Genomic DNA, 17,231 nt, shown 5'->3' with positions numbered 1-17,231 from the left:
AGCGAGGTGCTTTGGTCCTTGGTTTGCGTACTGCTGTTTGACCTATATGGTGACCCTCAAAATTTGCAAATTTGCAGAGGGTCTGGATACTGAGGTGAAAGGCACCTTTCGTTTTAGAGGGAAAGTATACTTCCTTTCTGCGACCCATCCCTTCCACAAAAAGACGCAAGTGAACAAACGCGCAATGAACTAATGAACTCCCGCCCCTCCCCCAACTTAATTCCAGGATCTTGGATCTGCCCTCCCCGCTTTCCCGAAGCTATTCGGGCAGTGTCCGGACTTCATCGGAGGGGGCTAGAATCCGGCGTCTGCCTCTTCACCCCCAATATCTCCCGGCCTGACGCACGCGTGCTGACACGGCAGGGGAGAGGGGAAATCTCTCGCACAGAGCTCGCGGTCAGGGTACCCGAGAGGAGATGTCCAACCAGGGTCCAGTGTCCGACTGGACGGAGTGCAGTTCCTCCGCAGAGCCGCCCGCAGTGGCCAGGGCCGAGGGTGGCGGCGGCGGGTGAGGCTGCGGGGCCCTGAGGGATTTGGGAGGATGGCCGTCAGCCCTGGGTCGTGATCCCCGGGTAGAGGAGGGGTTGGGAGCTGGCTGCTCCTGTGGACTGGTCCCTAGTGTACTGAAGTGAGAGGAAGGGGGAGCCTTTGTTGTGCCCGACTCACAGTTTAGGGGACGGGCTTCTGAGGAAAGCTGAGGACAAGGGTTGGTGCAATCAATGACTGACTAAACGCAGTGACTGCGACAGTCGTCTGGGTGCTTCTTGTGCCTCAGGGGGCGCTGCGAAATCTGCTTGAACGTTTGCCGTCTGGCCACTGTATTTCTACAAAAAGGGGTTGGCAGACTGGGGGTGGGGGCTTAGGGAGGCACCAAGGGAATAGAGGCTCAAAGGAGCGCTTCCAAATCAACAAATCATTTCCCTGTGTGACATTAGTCACCTTTATGTCAGATTGAGATTCAAAATCTGTAATGAGACAAGTTTTAGAGGCATCTTGATTTTGGCGTTTTCTTCACTCAATAGTTCCTTTTTCATAAATCCATTTTGAGCAGGTTTTTACTTTTTTTTTTTTAACTGCGTAGTGGGGACTTTTTTGTATTTTAATTTTTAATTGAAGAATAATTACTTTACAATATTGTAATGTTTTCTGCCATGGGTTTTTATTATTATTTCCTGGACGCTGAAGATAGTTAGTTGGTGAAATTACTGTTGGAGACAGTACCTCATCCCTTGCATCAGTTATTCCCTAAAAGTGAGAACTGCTGGATGTTCCTCTCAAGCCCACAGTCATGGCTCCTTCTGCACCCATGGCCATCTTTAAAAATATATATGTGTGTTTGGTGCATTGATGACTTCTAAAGATGGAATGGTGCCATGTTCCTCTTTTCTGCTCCTCAGGGTGTTTAGCAAAGTTCTGGATCCTAGTATATCAGAGCATCAGTGAATGGTCATTGAAAAAATTGCAGGAAGAGGAAAAGGGGAGTGTTTTGTCTTACTTTGAGAACAGAAAAAATGAACTGTACAAACATTCTAGACCAACTTAGTTCCAGTACACCTTAAATTACATATAATAATTTTATTAAGAATAAAGGGAAAAAAATAAAGGAAGAAAATACCATGGATAGCACAGAAGCCAAATTACTTCATTGAGCTCAGTGTAGGAATTAGATTCTGAGGCTGTAAAAGTAAGGCCAAATCTGGCTTAAAGTAAATCCTTTATATATATAGTATGGTAAAAATCTCTGATAACTCACTTTGAAAAAGCCTGGAGTCATTAGGATATAACCAGAATTATAGGAGAAGGTTTTGCAAGACATATCTGATAGAAATGGAAAGTAAAAAGCATATGTAATACTGTCCTTATTTTTCATTTAAAATACTTTATTTAATGCTTATACAACTTTCAATTGTTACATATTATATACATCCTTTTTTTCTTAAAACAGATCAGCTGGACATTCTTATTACCAGAATTCCAAAGGTACTGGTGAGTATATAAAGCAGACAATATGTATCAATAATATGGCTAAGAGAAGTAAATTTTGCTATAACTACTAACACAGTGGAGTTTTTAAAAGCCTTTATTAGCATCTTTGGTAAACTCAGTTTTTAAGATTTTCAAAGAACAATCCAGCAGGTTCTTTGTCTCCTGCTAATATATCTCACATCAGGGACTTCCCTGGTGGTTCAGTGGCTAGGACTCTGTGCTCTCAGTTCAGGGAGCCCAAGTTTGATCTCTGGGCAAAGAACTAGATCACATGCTGCAACTAAGACCTGGAGCAGCCAAATAAAATAATGCACATCAAAAGAGTACTTCAAAATTGCAGTGAATCTGAAAAGAACTGTTTATAACTGATGTTGGTTGAAAGCACAGAACATAACCTGGGGTTTATAGTAATACTAATACAAAGATTGAAGGAAAAAATTCTCAACTGTACAACTTCAAAGAACATAAAATATTATTCAGTGCTGTTGTTTTCCTCTCACTTGAAATTAAGGATATAGCTGCTGGAGGTAAGAGGTTAAGACAGGCCCCCAAAGACCTCTCACTAACTTTTTGTGGGTGAGCAATTTCAATTCAAATGATACATAAAACTTGAATTCACTTTGCTTTTTCTTGGAAAATTTATAGTCCTTACAGTTACCTAGGAAAAACACTCACACATATTTGTGTGTGTATGTATATATCCACATTATTTTATATACATGTGGGTGTTTTAAAATGGAATTGCTGAATCACATGGCAATTCTGTTTAATTTTTTGAGGAACTGCCATACTGTTTCCTCAGCAGCTGCACCATGTTGTATTTCCAGCAGCAACACACAGAGGTCCAGTTTCTCCACATCCCAGCTAACACTTGTTTTCATTTTTTGATGAGAAGGAAATGGCAACCCACTCTAGTATTCTCGACTGAGAATCCCATGGATGGAGGAGCCTGGCAGGCTACAGTCCATGGAGTCAAAAAGAGTCGGACACGACTGAGCGACTTCACTCTCACTTTCTCTCACTTTCGTACTTATGGATATGAAGTGATATCCCATTGTGATTTTGATTGCATTTCCCTAATGATTAGTGATAGTGAACACCTTTTCATGTGTTCATTAACCACTTGTATATCTTCTTTGAAGACATCTAAAGTCTATTCAAGTCCATAGCCCATTTTCAGCTGGGTTGTTTGTTGTGTTTAACTATTGTTTTTAAAGATTTCATTTTCTGTAAAGAAATGCTGCTAAGCTTCTGAGGAATTAAATTTTAGTCCCAGTCCTAATATGCACCTCAGAACTATTAACAAGGACACACAAAATATATTCTTAGATAATTACTCCACACTTATGACTTGAAAAGGCTTAAAAAATAAACTTTTAGTATGTTGAATTGGTGTTCATTTTATTATTACAGATTTCAAATTATGTTTTAAGGATCATAATAACATAATTTCTGGATGATTTTGTATTTGTTGGTAAATCAGCTAGTCCTTTAGTATGCAAATGTAATTCTCAGTTATCTGCACTAACCATCCAATTTCCCAAAATCTTGAAGAAGTAACTAAATTTAAGGTTTAATATGTAAAATTACAGTGGCTTTGTTATCAATAATAATTGAAACAAAACTGTGCTTATTTAGTTTACCTAGTACAGATTTTTAACTTGGAATTTGTTCTGCCAGCTTTGTTTGTAATAGCCCCAAACTGGAAACAACCCAGATTTGCATCAAGAAGTGGATGGATAATCAAATTGTGGTATATACATGCAATGGAATAAAACCCAAGAATTAAAAGGCACTATCTATTGTTACACATTACATAAATGGATCTCAAAATAATTATGTTGAGTGAAAGAAGTCAGACAAAACCAGAATATATACTGTATGTTTCCATTTATAGCAAACTCAAGAAACTAAGCTATAGTGATAGAAAACTCATCAGTGGTTGCTTGGAGAGAGGAAGTGTATGGGGAGGATAGGAATGTAAAAAAAGAGTTACTTTCTGATTAAACTTTGCCAGGCACTGTTTTTCCCCAAACTGCTAGTAATCCTGAGTTATCTTAACATATGTGAAGCTAAAAACTACTTTCCATTCTTCTGGGAAAACATCTCAACTTTTTTTTTTTCAACTTTTATTTTTATTAAAAGCAATTACTTTAATCTACCTACATCCATATTTAAAACAATGAAATAACTGAAATTATGTAAAAATAAGTTTTAGTTAATTTCTGCAAAGCTCTTCATTTTAACACTGCCTTATTAAAGGGACAAAATGTGTGTTATTCTATGTTGTGTCCAATAGAAAATTTTGAAATTACATACCGAAGTCAAATGAATGATAAAATATTTTTGAAAATCTTTTAAAAGCACAAGTCCTGCATGTATATTCCTGTTTAGTGTGGTCTGACATACAATGAACTAAAGCAGTATACTGTCAACAGTTTGCATCTCAGCTGAGTTCAAAATAATTTTGTCCAGATGTAATGATTATATATAGTAAATATTTATAAATATCTTCGATTTTTTGTGTGCTCTAAAACCAAATGGCAATCATAAAGTCTCTTCAAATTTAAGTTTGACTAAAATTAGTACTGCAGAATAATCATTTACACATGTAAACAGATAGATCTTAATAATTGTTAAACCAGTCTTTGCTCATGAGATTCACATTATAATGTCCTTGCCTACAGACAGAATCAAAGATGGACACAAAGTGAACTCACCTAGAGCCAAGCTGCAAGAGTTATGGAAAATGCCTCAAACAATTCACACCCCTAAGTCAATGACAGAGCCTTTCTCTCTAAAGGTATGCTAATTAATACCAATATTTTATTTAAATGCTAATAGTCTGTATTCAGAGTTGAACTTTTTATTGAATCTAGTTAAGAGGGTAAAGCACTGTAGAACACAAGTATACCTAGCACATTGTCTAGGAGTCCATAAATATCTGCTGGGTAAACTCATGAATCAATGCAAGAATTTTATCATTATAGATTCCCTTTCATATGAATATTTTCATGCTTTATGATACTTTGGCTTTAATGTACATTTCTTCACTCTAGAAGCTTAGTGCCCCAAGCACAAAGATACCTGAGGAAAGTTCCACTCTAGAGATAGAAACCCAACCCCGTAGATTTTGCTCAAGGACTATAAAATTAAAAGCAAGCAAGAAAATGGCAACAAGCATTTCATGACTGTTGATCTGTATTACCCATTAAAGATCATAGCTGTCAGAATTAACCTCTCTAGACCAATGTAAATTAGGGTTATTAAAGAGGTGTGCAAATTGGTAATTCTTGAGCCAGATTAATACAGTTGAATTTGCATAAGTAAAATGTACAGATGGTACAACACTCCTGAACATTTCATCCTTTCAGATATGGAATATTGCCAACCTCTGTTCTACAATGCAGCCTACAAATCTTGTTTTGTCTTTTAGCATCCAGACCTCACCTTAGTCCAGAAGCGCTACCTGTGTAGCATTGCTAAGATCTATAATGCAAACTATCTGAGGATTTTAATGAAGAGGCACGACATGCATGTGATCCAGCGCAGCTCCCAAAAGCCAGGCAGGTGTACCTTCAGGTAGTTTTTCAATAGTTCTCACAAAAATAAGAGAGCATTCTAACAGAGGTGATTTGTGTACAGGTGTCCTCACTCACCACAGGGGCCACCTCAGTTCTCGTTACTCACAGCAGCAGCATTACCCCTGTACTACATGGCGACACCAGCTGGAGGGAGAGGACTTGGGGCCTTCTAACATTGCAGCTGCATCTGCACCTGAGATGATACAACATTCGCTTTGGCGACCAGTGAGAAACAAAGAAGGGTCTGTTTCCTTTTGTTTCCGAGAAAAAATGTACCCCCAACTTTACTTGAAGGGTAGCTAAATGATGTTATATATCATGCTCCCTGTAAGTTCACTTTAAGTTCAGAATAGGTTGGACACAAAGACACAGAAGAATGCTATCTTATGGCCTCTTTATTGAGCTGACTGGGATATGCTGCTGCTTTTATTTTTTTATATGTAATTTTATTTATTTATTTTTGGCTGCACTGGGTCTTTGTTGCTTTGCATGGACTTTTCTCCAGTTGCAGCGAGCAACTCTTCATTAAAGTGCACTGGCTTCTCATTGAGGTGGTTTCTCTTGTTGAGCACAGGCCCTTGGTGCACAGGCTTCAGCAGATGCAGCACGAACGCTCCAGTAGTTGTGGCTCAGGGGCTGAAGAGGGTGGGCTCAGTAGTTGTGGCTTGTGGAATCTTCCTGGACCAGGGATCAGATCCATGTCCCCTGCATTGGCAGGCAGATTCTTATCCACTCTGCCACAAGTCCTGCTACTGCTTTTAGAATTTTGTGGAATTGTAAAAATTTCAATCAGCTAGAGCCCTTTTAAATGATTCCCACTTAAATTCAAAATACAAACTCTTCCAAAAGGAGAAGTATATGGTGGCTTCTGCACAGGGGAATACTATAAACCAAAAAGGAAACATGAGATTAAGATGCCTGATTATTCAACCTATGCTACAACTGATAGTTTTGCATCTCAGGATGCTTCAGGATGCAAAGTCATGTGAGAATTCAGGGGCTAAAAGGGTCTCTTTGGTGATGCTGGCAGCTTAATAAAAATTTGTATGGTCTTCCACATATATTAGACAACTGTGCACTTTGCTAGTTCCAATTAAGATGCTTCTCTTTCTTACAGTTTAAAAACTGGATATGCATCTAAAACAAGATGTAAGTCATTGAAGATTTTTAGAAAACCAGGCAGAGTGTTCATGCCATCAGGTAAATGTGGAATTTTTAATATATGTTTTTAAAGATGTTATGCTTTAAAAATATTAAACCCAATATAGCTCCATTTCTATTAGAGAAGACATTAAAAATTTTGAAGTGTGATTTGCTCACATTGCTCCAAACAAAACTAAACATGAAGTCGATTTCTGTTTCCACATAAAAGAACCGTGGTCAGGGAAGTTAAGATTCAATATATTTCTAAGTAAAGATATTATAATCAAGGCCAGAGACTTAACAGAGAATGAAATTTGTCAGAACTCAGAGCCATAAACATGACCTTTTCATGCCACAGCACTTCTTTTATGAGATAGTGTAATTTTTTGACAGACAGCATTGAAAACATTTTTTTGACTACTTGTGCAGCATTAGAGATCTTAGTTCCCTAACCAGGGATTGAACCCATGCCCCCTGCAGTGGAAGCAGAGTCTTAACCACTGAACCACCAGGGAAATACCCTGATAGCAAATTTTGTATGAATCAAATAGTTAACAAAGGGCTATATCACCTATACCATTTTGTTTAATATTCAACAAACCAGAGGAAGCAAACCAACCAATTATTATTAGCAAAATTTTGCAGAGCTACTCAGATAAATCCACATTTAGGAAGGATTGGCTTAAAGGATCCTTCTACCCCAAGTGTGACAAAATGAAAAAGGCAAGAGGAAGGAACACTGAATGCTCAGAGATATTTCTCAGAATTGATAAAGTGGAAAGGATTAAGTGGAAATTAAACAATTACCTAGTTACTACCACAGTAGGACGGAAGTAGGTAGGAAGTAGGGAAGTTAGGCCTTCTGAACCCCTATCCCACGGCTGTGTGACAGCACTGCTCGGCTCTGCTGTAAATACCATACTATGCCTACCCAAGAAATGAGGGAAATGGCAGGGTAGAACATAAGTATTGTTCCAAAAAGAACACCTGAAGGAAACCACAGACAGAGGAAAAGTCCCTGTGGTCCCCAAGAGAAAAGAAACAAGAAGAAACTTAAGGAATGGAGAATACTACAGCTATAACTTCCCCCAGTCAAAAGATTTTTGCAAAGCAATGGAAAAACAGGACTTAGTAGCAAAGAATTTGCTATAATATAACCTGATTAGAATACAGTATTAGGCAACTTACTTTTAAAAAGATATTTAAGGGGAGGGGGAAGTCATGAAATTTTGAAAATTATAGGAAGTTTATGGCAAACGCTTATTAATAAGGTAGGTCATTTTGAAGCTTGTTCTTAAATACAAATCTCAATTTTCAGGATGAAATACTTTATTTCCAAAACAGACATTATAGACTCTTATTTTCCCTTTAGTTTCTACAAATGATTCTGAATCATACATGAATGAAGAAAAAAAGGAAGAAGATTTACTAAATAAGTGTATGCAATCAATGTCAATTGAAGAACAGGGAGAACATCTGATGTTAACTTGACAACTTGAGTATTGATGATGTGCCAAAGGTGGGGGAAGGGATTGTGAACTGTGTCCTCTCTCTACATTTAGGGCAATATTGTTATTCAAGTAATTTTAGTTTGTTCAGAAACTTTTACGACAATATAAAAAGTTTGATGTAGTTTCATGTACTACTGATATTTATGTAATAAAATTTATGTGTAATACATGCTTGTATTCCTAGATACAATTAAAATTTATTGTCACCTAAAATCTGAATTATTTTTCTTTAAAGCTGACAAATGTATTGTATAATTCTTTCTGTTTACAGGTCCTAAAATAGCAACATTAGAATATCCTGGAAGTATTTTCCTCAGGCTGAGAAAAACTCTGAATATCCTGATATAGAACAGCCTTTGATAGAGATAATACCCTGCCTTGTAGAGAAGGTGCTCAATAAGTATTATCTTCTTGAACTTAGAAATATCAATTTGCCCTATTTTATGAAAACTGCCAAACACTTGGACTCTCAAACTAAAGATTTAAGTTTTAATACAACAGTACTAAAAAAATAATAATAATACAGCAGTACTATAATTAGTACAATAGTTGTACTAACAAAAGAACTAGTCACATTTTCACTCTAGTGTCCTTGCCTTCTAAACATCAGTGTTTAAAAAAAATTTTTTTTTAATTTTTTGAGGTATAGTTGATATACAATATTATATAAGTTTCAGGTATACAACATACTGATTCACAATTTTTAAAGGTTATACTCCATTTATAGTTATAAAATATTAGCTATATTCCCTATGTTATACAATATATCCTTGTAGCTTATTTGTTTCTATTTTAAGTTTGTACCTTTTGATCCCTTTATTCCTATCTTGCCTCACCCCCTGGTAACCACTAATTTGTTCTCTATATCCATGTTTCCTTTTTGTTATATTCACTAGTTTATTTTTTAGATTCCACAAACAAGTGATATCTATAGTAATCTGTCTTTCCCTGACTTTATCTAGCATAATACCCTCCAAGTCTATCCATGTTGCTGCAAATGGCAAAATTTCACTCTTTTTAATGGCGAGTAATATTCACCACATCTTCTTTATCCATTCATCTGTTGATGAATCCTTAGGTTCTTTCCATATCTTGGCAATTGTAAATAATACTGCTATTAACACTGGGGTGCATGTATCTTCCTGAATTAAACATTAATGTTTGCAAAATTTTGTTAAAACTTAAAAAGAACAGGGCATTTAAAAGCAACAGTCTGAAAAAAATCTCTGGATTTACTATATCAATACTCTTTAGAAAATAAAACCTGAGTCCAACATTGTGATCTAGAACAGTTGTTAAGGAATGAGCTCTGAAAACTCATATCTCATCTACCTTATCACTGGAACACTTGTCTGCAGTTTCATTTGGTCTCTTATTTTCATGATTTTTAAAAATTAAAACACAGTTTAATCAAGAAAGTATAAATGAAAGGTAACTGTTTATTACTGGAGAAGAGAAAAATGTATACAAGAAAGTCTAGATTCTTCCTCTTCATGCACTACTGGTAATAAAGTTCCAAATATCAACTATGAAGATATTTACAAGGATAAATTTTTCTTAATGTGTGACCATTTACTGTGTGGTGAACATTTTTTCATAGAAATCATATAGTTAAACTAAATATAATCTTATAGTTTACAAGAAGCTCTAACATTGTATTAACAGAAGACAATATATTTTACTGCAAAATATTATAAAAGTGATACAATTTTGTGGCTCTTAAATGTTTAATTACTTGAGTTGAACAGGGGAATGAAAAGAAAAAAAAAGCCCAGCAGAAAAATCAACAGGACAGGCCTGGCTTTAAGATTTTTTGTATTCGATTCGTTCTACTTTCACATCATCTCCAATTAGCTGATACACATAAGTGACAACTGTAGAAGCCTGGATATCCATCAACACAAATGAAGGAATAATGTTTCTGGAAGAAAATATAAATAATGTCATTGTTTTGTATTAAAAAGTCATAGCATTATAAATTTCAACTTAGGATGACAATTGGGTTTCAAGGAGAAATCTGGTTGTTAGACATATTAAAGATAATCACCAATAGAATACTGCCAAAAAGGCTGTAATTATTTAAATAATCACATTTATCTTTTACGGAATGTCACATGTGCAATTATTAACTTTATAAAACCCCCAAATTGCATACTACTCACGTTTCCAAGGCATTATATGCTCCAGTGGCAGAACCTGGATTAATGTAGAATTTGTTTTCATGCTCAAATGCTTCAAATTTATGTGTATGTCCTGAAATAAGAATGTCCACATCAAACTGCCTCTGCAATAGGGCTAGGCTGGCCATATCTCCCCATGGAATAACTTGATGTCCATGGATCAAACCAATTTTGAACTGCCCAACAGTCACAACTTTCTGCTCTGGATAATTCAGATTCTAAAATATGAAATAGACATAAAAAAATAGTTCAGAGATATTGATGTTTATAAATAACTTTCTTTTAAATATTCAGTCTCATATGGGTGTTTTGAAACAGTGTTCCACAACCAATAAATCTGTTAAATATCTGATTTCTTCTCAATCTCTAAGGCTATAACTGCTCAAAACATAACTTCCTTCAGGAGAACTGGAATTTATCATGCAATCTCCTTACTAAGTTTATTTTCATAGACTATGAGTTCTTTACAAAGTAATTCCCCCAAATTTGTGTTTCCTCTAAGAATCCAAGGAATATGACCTGTAAGCTAGGATGTGTTGAAATTACATCCCAGGCTTTAATAGTTACATAGATGGCTTAGAATAATAATGATAGTTAACACTTATGTAGCACTTAGTATGAACCAGGCACTCTTCTAAGAGGTTATAAATGTCAACCTATGTAATACTTACAAACAACCCTAAGAGGTAGGTTTCATTTTGACCCCCATTTTATGGATGAGGAAAATAAGGCACAAAGAGGTTAAAATAGCTTGCCTAAGGTCACAGTTTATTAACTGTTTAAGCCAAGATCTAAACCCTGGAAGTATGGCTCCAGGGTTGGTGAATTTATTAGCAAATTAGAAGCAAAAAAAATTTAATTCTTGCTACTGAAACTAGCATATCACAAACAGAACTCCTAATATATTTTTAATAATCCAAACCTATACTCTGTTGACAAGATGTCTGCCCTTTCCCATTTCATCACCCCCAACCCTCATCCCACCTTCATGCCAACAACTATAGTTTATTCAAACTTAACTGCAAAAAAAAAGGAGCACCAGTGAAGTTAAATAATTTATGAAAAATCTTCTATTTCCATAAATACAAAATAAAAATTTCACACTAGAGTCAGGTTTACTAAGCTTGACCATACGGTGTTAACACTGGCAGGGGTCTTAAAAATCATCTATTCCAATCTTACTTACATAGTAGGGAACTAAGAAGATACAGCTTGCCTAAAATCTCAGTATTAATTAATAGGCAAAGTTTGAACTTTAGGACTCCTTATTTTTTCTCTAAGGCAAGATTTGTTGAGATATAACTTCCATACAGGAAAATTACTCTTTTTGATATACAATTCAAGAAGTTTTGAGAAATACATATAGTCGTGCTGCCACAATCAAGATTCAAAAGTCTACCCCCTCCTCAAAACTTCTTCATGCCTGTTTATAGTTAACCCTTGAGATACAGAGCCATGGCAGGATTTTTAGCAGAGAAGTGATGTGATCTTACTTCACCTATAAAAGGTCACTCCGGCTACTACTTGGAGAACAAACTATGGAGGAAGCAAGGGTAGAATCAGGAAGTTGGACACAGTAAAGTGATATGGTGGCTTAGAACGGGATAGCAGAGGTGGTGGCAGTTAAACTCCTAACAAAAACTTTGCATTCTAAATGATAACACTACAAAAAATAGTAACAAAACCGTATCAGTTCAGTTAGAACAAGCATGTAACATTTAATAAGCAGTCTAAAATCAGGGATTTTCAAACTGTACATATAGTAATTTTTCACTGGAACACTAGGGAAAAAAAAAGACCTTAACAGTTGAGAAACTCTGGTCTAAAAAATAAAGCTTATACAAATATAAGAAGAAAAGGAAATATTTCATGAATATATAGTCAACGCAACAGAAAAAAAAAAAAGAAAAAGGAAGTATTTGGGAAGGCAAAGGGAAGTACATCACCTCATCGAAGTCTCCTCTCACAATATGGACATCGCCAGCCAGAGTCTTGAGATAGTCATAACTCTCTTTGGTGCAAAGGTTTCCAGTGCAGAGAATGTGCTGAATCTTCCCTGGCACCAGCAGTTTTTTGAACTTAGCTGGCAAACTGTTGCACCGATGTGGGATGTGCAGGTCTCCTAATACCAACACCAACTTTAAAGTGTCAAGGTGAGAAAAGGTGTAATGTTAAACATGATTTCAAAATAAGATATTCTCCCATAACTCTTTTATTTTTTTTCCCCATAACTCTTTTAAATTAATCAGAGACTCCAGAACCCCAAAGAGCAGAACTTATTCACACAGTTCCTATCATGAACATTTTAACAATACATGTGATTCTAAATCAATCTTAGTTTATTTTGGTCATAAATAGGTGTGCACACAATACAAGTAACCATTCTACTCATTGAGAATAAAACCAAGCTTTCTAAAGTAATTCATTTAGAGACCTATAAAATTAAACTCCATAAAAAAACTGAAAAATATTCTGAGTCCTATGGAATTTGACATGATAATTCATATTTCTGCAGTTTTAAATGTAAAACATATTGATTCCAGGGATATTAATAAAAAGAATGGTTAAAATTATAATGATAGAGAAAAAAGTTAATTCTATAATTTACTATGTTGACAACTATTTGGAGGAAGAGTAGCCAAAATTTACAATATTTGTTACTTAAAATATTAACTATACCATTACAGAAAAATAAAAACAGCCTATACCTCAAAGAGTTTCAGCAGGACAAATGTGCTTTTGAATTATAATCTTTGTTATCCTCTCTTTCTTTCATCATTAGAAGTCCTGTCATATTTTTGTCTGGCTTAAATATCCTCAGTTTAGTTCCCAAACTTAAAATAACAAATCACAATTTTCATGTACATTATAGCATTAAAAAAAGAAAGGAAGATCAACCAAATAAGTGATAAATTCAGCAGGAGGTGGTTTAGAGTTGGAACATAATCTCAGATGATAAAAACAAATTCTGCACATAAATACAAAAGAATTAAAAAACCTCAATTCTGTGAATTTTTAATTTTAAAATTTCAAGATTTGACATTATACATCATTTAACAGAATATTGTCAAAAAGGTCATATAAAAATAGTTATCTGCCCTCCAAAGGACAACAGAATCAATTTCTCCATGTGGATTAGTATAAGCACCTTCAGATGAGATCAGGGTGGTATGGCCATACAGTATGCTGCGGCTGCTGCTGCTAAGTCGCTTCAGTCGTGCCCGACTCTGTGCGACCCCATAGACGGCAGCCCACTGGCTCCTCTGTCCCTGGGATTCTCCAGGCAGGAATACTGGAGTAGGTTGCCATTTCCTTCTCCAATGCATGAAAGTAAAAAGTGAAAGTGAAGTCGCTCAGTCCTGCCGGACTCTTAGCGACCCCATGGACTGCAGCCTACCAGGCTCCTCTGTCCATGGGATTTTCCAGGCAAGAGTACTGGAGTGGGGTGCCATTGCCTTCTCCAATAGACAGTATAGGCACCTTCTTTCTACAACAGGATGTCTTCCCACAGACGTCCCATCCATAAGACCTTTAACTGGTTTCAAAGAAGGTATGACTATTCCTTAATATTACCAAAGAAAATATTAACTGTCTTAAACAAGATAAACAGAAAAGTTTGGCCACCACAGACTTTGTAAATTAAAATTAATCAAAAGGTGTAAAATTAAAATTATTACCACAATAAGCTTGGTTCATCTTGCAACAAATATCAAAATGATCACAAACAAAAGGAAATGTCAACAGAACATACAGTAACCAAAGTAACACAATGTAACAAAACCCATGCACTTTAAAAGAAATTATTAAATAAGCTTCTTTACAAAGAGTAGTTTCAGCTGGTATTTGCTCTATGACTTCTATTGTTTCAATCCAGATCTCAGTGGACAAAACATCTATAAAACTAAAAACCACCACATAGTTTCCACCCTCAGTGGTAATCAATACAAAAGTACCTGCAGATAGAACAATCTTCATCTTTAGAGGGGGATCCCTTCAGATATGGATTGAAGTGCATAGTTAATGTGGGAAGCTGGCATTTAAGAAAAAGGTAAAAAAAACATATTTCTATATTAAAAAAAAAAAAGAACCTCAAACTCATAAATTAAGGGTATATGACTGTAACAGGTTGAAAATGTTTGGGACTAATCATGAATGAGCTGTTCAATCTAAGTGTGGCTGAACAAACATTCATAAAACGTGATACTTTATAATGATCAATAACCTGAATTCTATAACGTACTGTGGATTATGCCCAAGTGTACCTACACTATTGGCAGTTTAAAGATGTAACAATGAAAGGCTACAAAGAAATTATTTTAAATTAATAAGGATCCTTACTAGGACTCTGGTTTCTTGCAGCTAATGATATTATATGGGGAACAGTGGCACATAACAAATGTCATACTTGAGCAGCATCTTTGCCCAAATTCCACACTTTGACAGTGCAGGTTAGACATAGATTACATAGAGTCTTTTAAGATGGCAAAAGATTCTGGAAATGGCAGTCTTGTTAAATTCAAATAAAGAACCAATCTAATCAAAGCACAGAAAATTTGGTTACTTGCTATTTGATAGACTGTAAAAGGGTGAAATCCCAGTAATCAGCCACCCCACCACCACTGTTAGTAGGAGCTAAGAGAAGAAACTTACTCTGTGCCCAGCCTTAGTGGAATGAAGAAGTTGATTGCAGACAGGGGAATGAAAAAAAAAAAGGGTGAAACATGACCAATGTTAAAAGAAAGCAACGAAAAGAAACAAACCAAAAAAAGAACAAAAAACTCATCAAATGAATAAGCAAACAATTGTTAATGATTTCTGAGTGTTATGAAAGAAAATGTTAAAAATCAGCTTTGCTCAAAACAATACCAAAAGAACCATTTGCTGTACTATTAAATATCACACACACACACACATTTACAATCTTTTCTAATTTTCTTAATCTCACTCTCCACTTTGACACCTATCCCTTTTGTTTGTTGTTCTGTTTAGAATTTTACAAGACAATTTGGAGAATTCACCACCGATAGCTTAAATGAAAGCTAACATTTTCTGGATTCTTTAGGCTTAATTATTCTTTACATGCATTGATTTTAATTCTCTTATGTTTAAAATTCTAGTAGTTGGAAAATTATGCTGCAGCTAGGTCATTATTTTGTACAGAAGATCTAACACAGCACTATGAATACATCATCAAGTCACCAGATACTGGATGATAGAAGCAGACACCCTCCTCCAGCTAAAACTGGACTTTTCCCCACACATAAATTTGTCGCCCACAGACTCTGGATACTGCTGAATATTAAACATTTTTAGTCTCTTTACCAAATAAAATGCTTTTAATTGTAAAAGAATCCATCAATGCCAAACCTTGCCCAGTTCTATTTCACATGAAAAGTGATACTTCAGTACAACTACCCTGAAAAACTACCTCTCAAAAAAACCTCAGGAACATGAATACTTAAATCTTGTCAGGTAATTTCATCTTCTCCCCGCGATAAGATGTCTCAAAATTACTGTTAACTGGACTGCTCTAATCTGGAGTCAGAAGCAAAAATCATTAAGTGAGATTAGAGTCTCTAACTTATATAAAGAACTAAAGAACCACAGACCACGAATGTCACGATTATAAGGCACCTTAAAGGTTGTTTGTTATAGAATTACGATTATCTTAAAAATGCACTGGATGTTCATCACAGAGAGAAGTCCCTTTTTATCAACAAACACCAAGATCATCAGAGCCCCTTTTCAAACCGTTCTTAACTTTTCAGAGAATCAAGGGCACTTTGAAAATCTGATTACGGCTATTAGGCATCTCCAGCAGCAGCTCCCAAATTTTCACGTAGGAAGGTCTTAGGGGTACCGACTTATTGGGGGTGAGGGGTTGATGGGCCGGTCCGGGGCAATCCGATGGACAATGAGGTAAAGCTTCCCAAACTCCTCTTGGCCGCCAGTAATGGCCCTTTAACTAGAAGAACATAGGTACTCACAAAATCAGCTCGAAAACCATTAAGGAATTCTATTGTAAAGGGTCGTAGTATCCTGAAGCAGCAAGCAGTACCAGCAATTCTAACCCCCCCCCCCCCAAAAAAAAAGCCAAATCCAGTCCTTTGAGGGTACACCGCCACATTTCAATGGCATCTGCACGTTATTTCAGGGAAGAAAGGAGACTTCTTATCCCCTTTCCCCAGATAGCAAATTAAAATGGGTAGGGAATTCTACTCGCTTCTTCCCGTTTTGCATCCGAGAAGCCAGTTTTCGCCACATGGGGGTGGTAACCAGTGGGTTACCAACCAGCGGGAGGTGCTTTTTGCGGGAAAGGAACTAGGAAACGTCTGGAAACGGAGGAGATCCCGTGGCTCGTTTCTCGGGGACTCCCAAGACACAGGCCCAAAGCCTTTCCCGGCTCGGGCGTGCGGGTCTCGTGACAGAAGAAGCAGCTGAGAGTGGCCCTTTCCGCCTTCGGACGTCCTCTGGCCCCTGAGGCTGGGATGCAAGGCCCGGGCTGGCCGCACCCAGAGGTGGCCGCTCTCTTTCCTCCTTTGCCTTTCCCCAGGCACCAGCCCAGGCCGCGGTCGCGCCCGTCACGACCTGCAGGATCACCCAAGCCCTCGCTCAGTGACTCCCAGCGGCTCCCAACGACGCAGAACCTCCGCCGAGAGGCAGGCCTCGGTGGTCGCAACTGCGGTACTCACCATCCTGTCACTGGGCTCCGCTCAGTCACCACAATCGCCGCCGCCTTCTCTTCCTCACACTTCTCGGCGACCCGCCCACCTCGCTCAAAACCAATGAAAAGAGAGGTCAGCAAGAGACCGTTCTACGGAATCCCG

At 36.9% G+C, this 17,231-nt stretch overlaps 2 protein-coding genes across 4 annotated transcripts; one reads left to right on the top strand and one right to left on the bottom strand.

Annotated features, from left to right (window-relative positions):
- Window positions 1-16: 16 nt before the first annotated feature.
- On the top strand, window positions 17-8,432 carry FAM216A (family with sequence similarity 216 member A). Of its 2 annotated transcripts, none has more exons than XM_043901873.1 (7): window positions 17-508; window positions 1,946-1,980; window positions 4,674-4,789; window positions 5,423-5,552; window positions 5,632-5,812; window positions 6,688-6,770; window positions 8,086-8,432. In XM_043901873.1, exons 1-7 carry the CDS (start codon window positions 417-419, stop codon window positions 8,202-8,204), a joined length of 756 nt encoding a protein of 251 aa, XP_043757808.1. In that variant the 5' UTR covers window positions 17-416; the 3' UTR covers window positions 8,205-8,432. The 2 variants fall into 2 exon arrangements, with proteins under 2 accessions (XP_043757808.1, XP_043757807.1); XM_043901872.1 differs by having other exon boundaries at window positions 18-508; window positions 1,946-1,986.
- A 1,211-nt stretch (window positions 8,433-9,643) lies between these two features.
- Window positions 9,644-17,216, bottom strand: VPS29 (VPS29 retromer complex component). 2 transcript variants are annotated; one of them, XM_043901874.1, is made up of 5 exons: window positions 17,097-17,195; window positions 15,055-15,066; window positions 12,351-12,542; window positions 10,387-10,622; window positions 9,644-10,145 (listed from the first exon to the last, which is right to left on the bottom strand). In XM_043901874.1, exons 1-5 carry the CDS (start codon window positions 17,097-17,099, stop codon window positions 10,028-10,030), a joined length of 561 nt encoding a protein of 186 aa, XP_043757809.1. In that variant the 5' UTR covers window positions 17,100-17,195; the 3' UTR covers window positions 9,644-10,027. The 2 variants fall into 2 exon arrangements, with proteins under 2 accessions (XP_043757809.1, XP_043757810.1); XM_043901875.1 differs by lacking the exon at window positions 15,055-15,066 and having other exon boundaries at window positions 17,097-17,216.
- Window positions 17,217-17,231: the final 15 nt, after the last annotated feature.

Source organism: Cervus elaphus, chromosome 5 (assembly GCF_910594005.1).
Source record: "Cervus elaphus chromosome 5, mCerEla1.1, whole genome shotgun sequence".
NCBI lineage: Eukaryota > Metazoa > Chordata > Mammalia > Artiodactyla > Cervidae > Cervus > Cervus elaphus.
This window is presented reverse-complemented; position numbering and strand designations above follow the sequence as displayed.

Excerpts from the sequence above, each read along its gene's own strand:
- VPS29 (XM_043901874.1), bottom strand. Across the intron at positions 10,623-12,350 it reads TGAGAGGAGACTTCGATGAG|AATCTGAATTATCCAGAGCA; the intron begins GTGATGTACTTC and ends TTCATATTTTAG. Across the intron at positions 10,146-10,386 it reads GCATATAATGCCTTGGAAAC|AAACATTATTCCTTCATTTG; the intron begins GTGAGTAGTATG and ends ATTTTCTTCCAG.
- FAM216A (XM_043901872.1), top strand. The coding sequence starts at position 417 with ATGTCCAACCAGGGTCCAGTGTCCGACTGGACGGAGTGCAGTTCCTCC. Across the intron at positions 4,790-5,422 it reads CAGAGCCTTTCTCTCTAAAG|CATCCAGACCTCACCTTAGT; the intron begins GTATGCTAATTA and ends TTTGTCTTTTAG. Across the intron at positions 5,553-5,631 it reads GCGCAGCTCCCAAAAGCCAG|GTGTCCTCACTCACCACAGG; the intron begins GCAGGTGTACCT and ends ATTTGTGTACAG.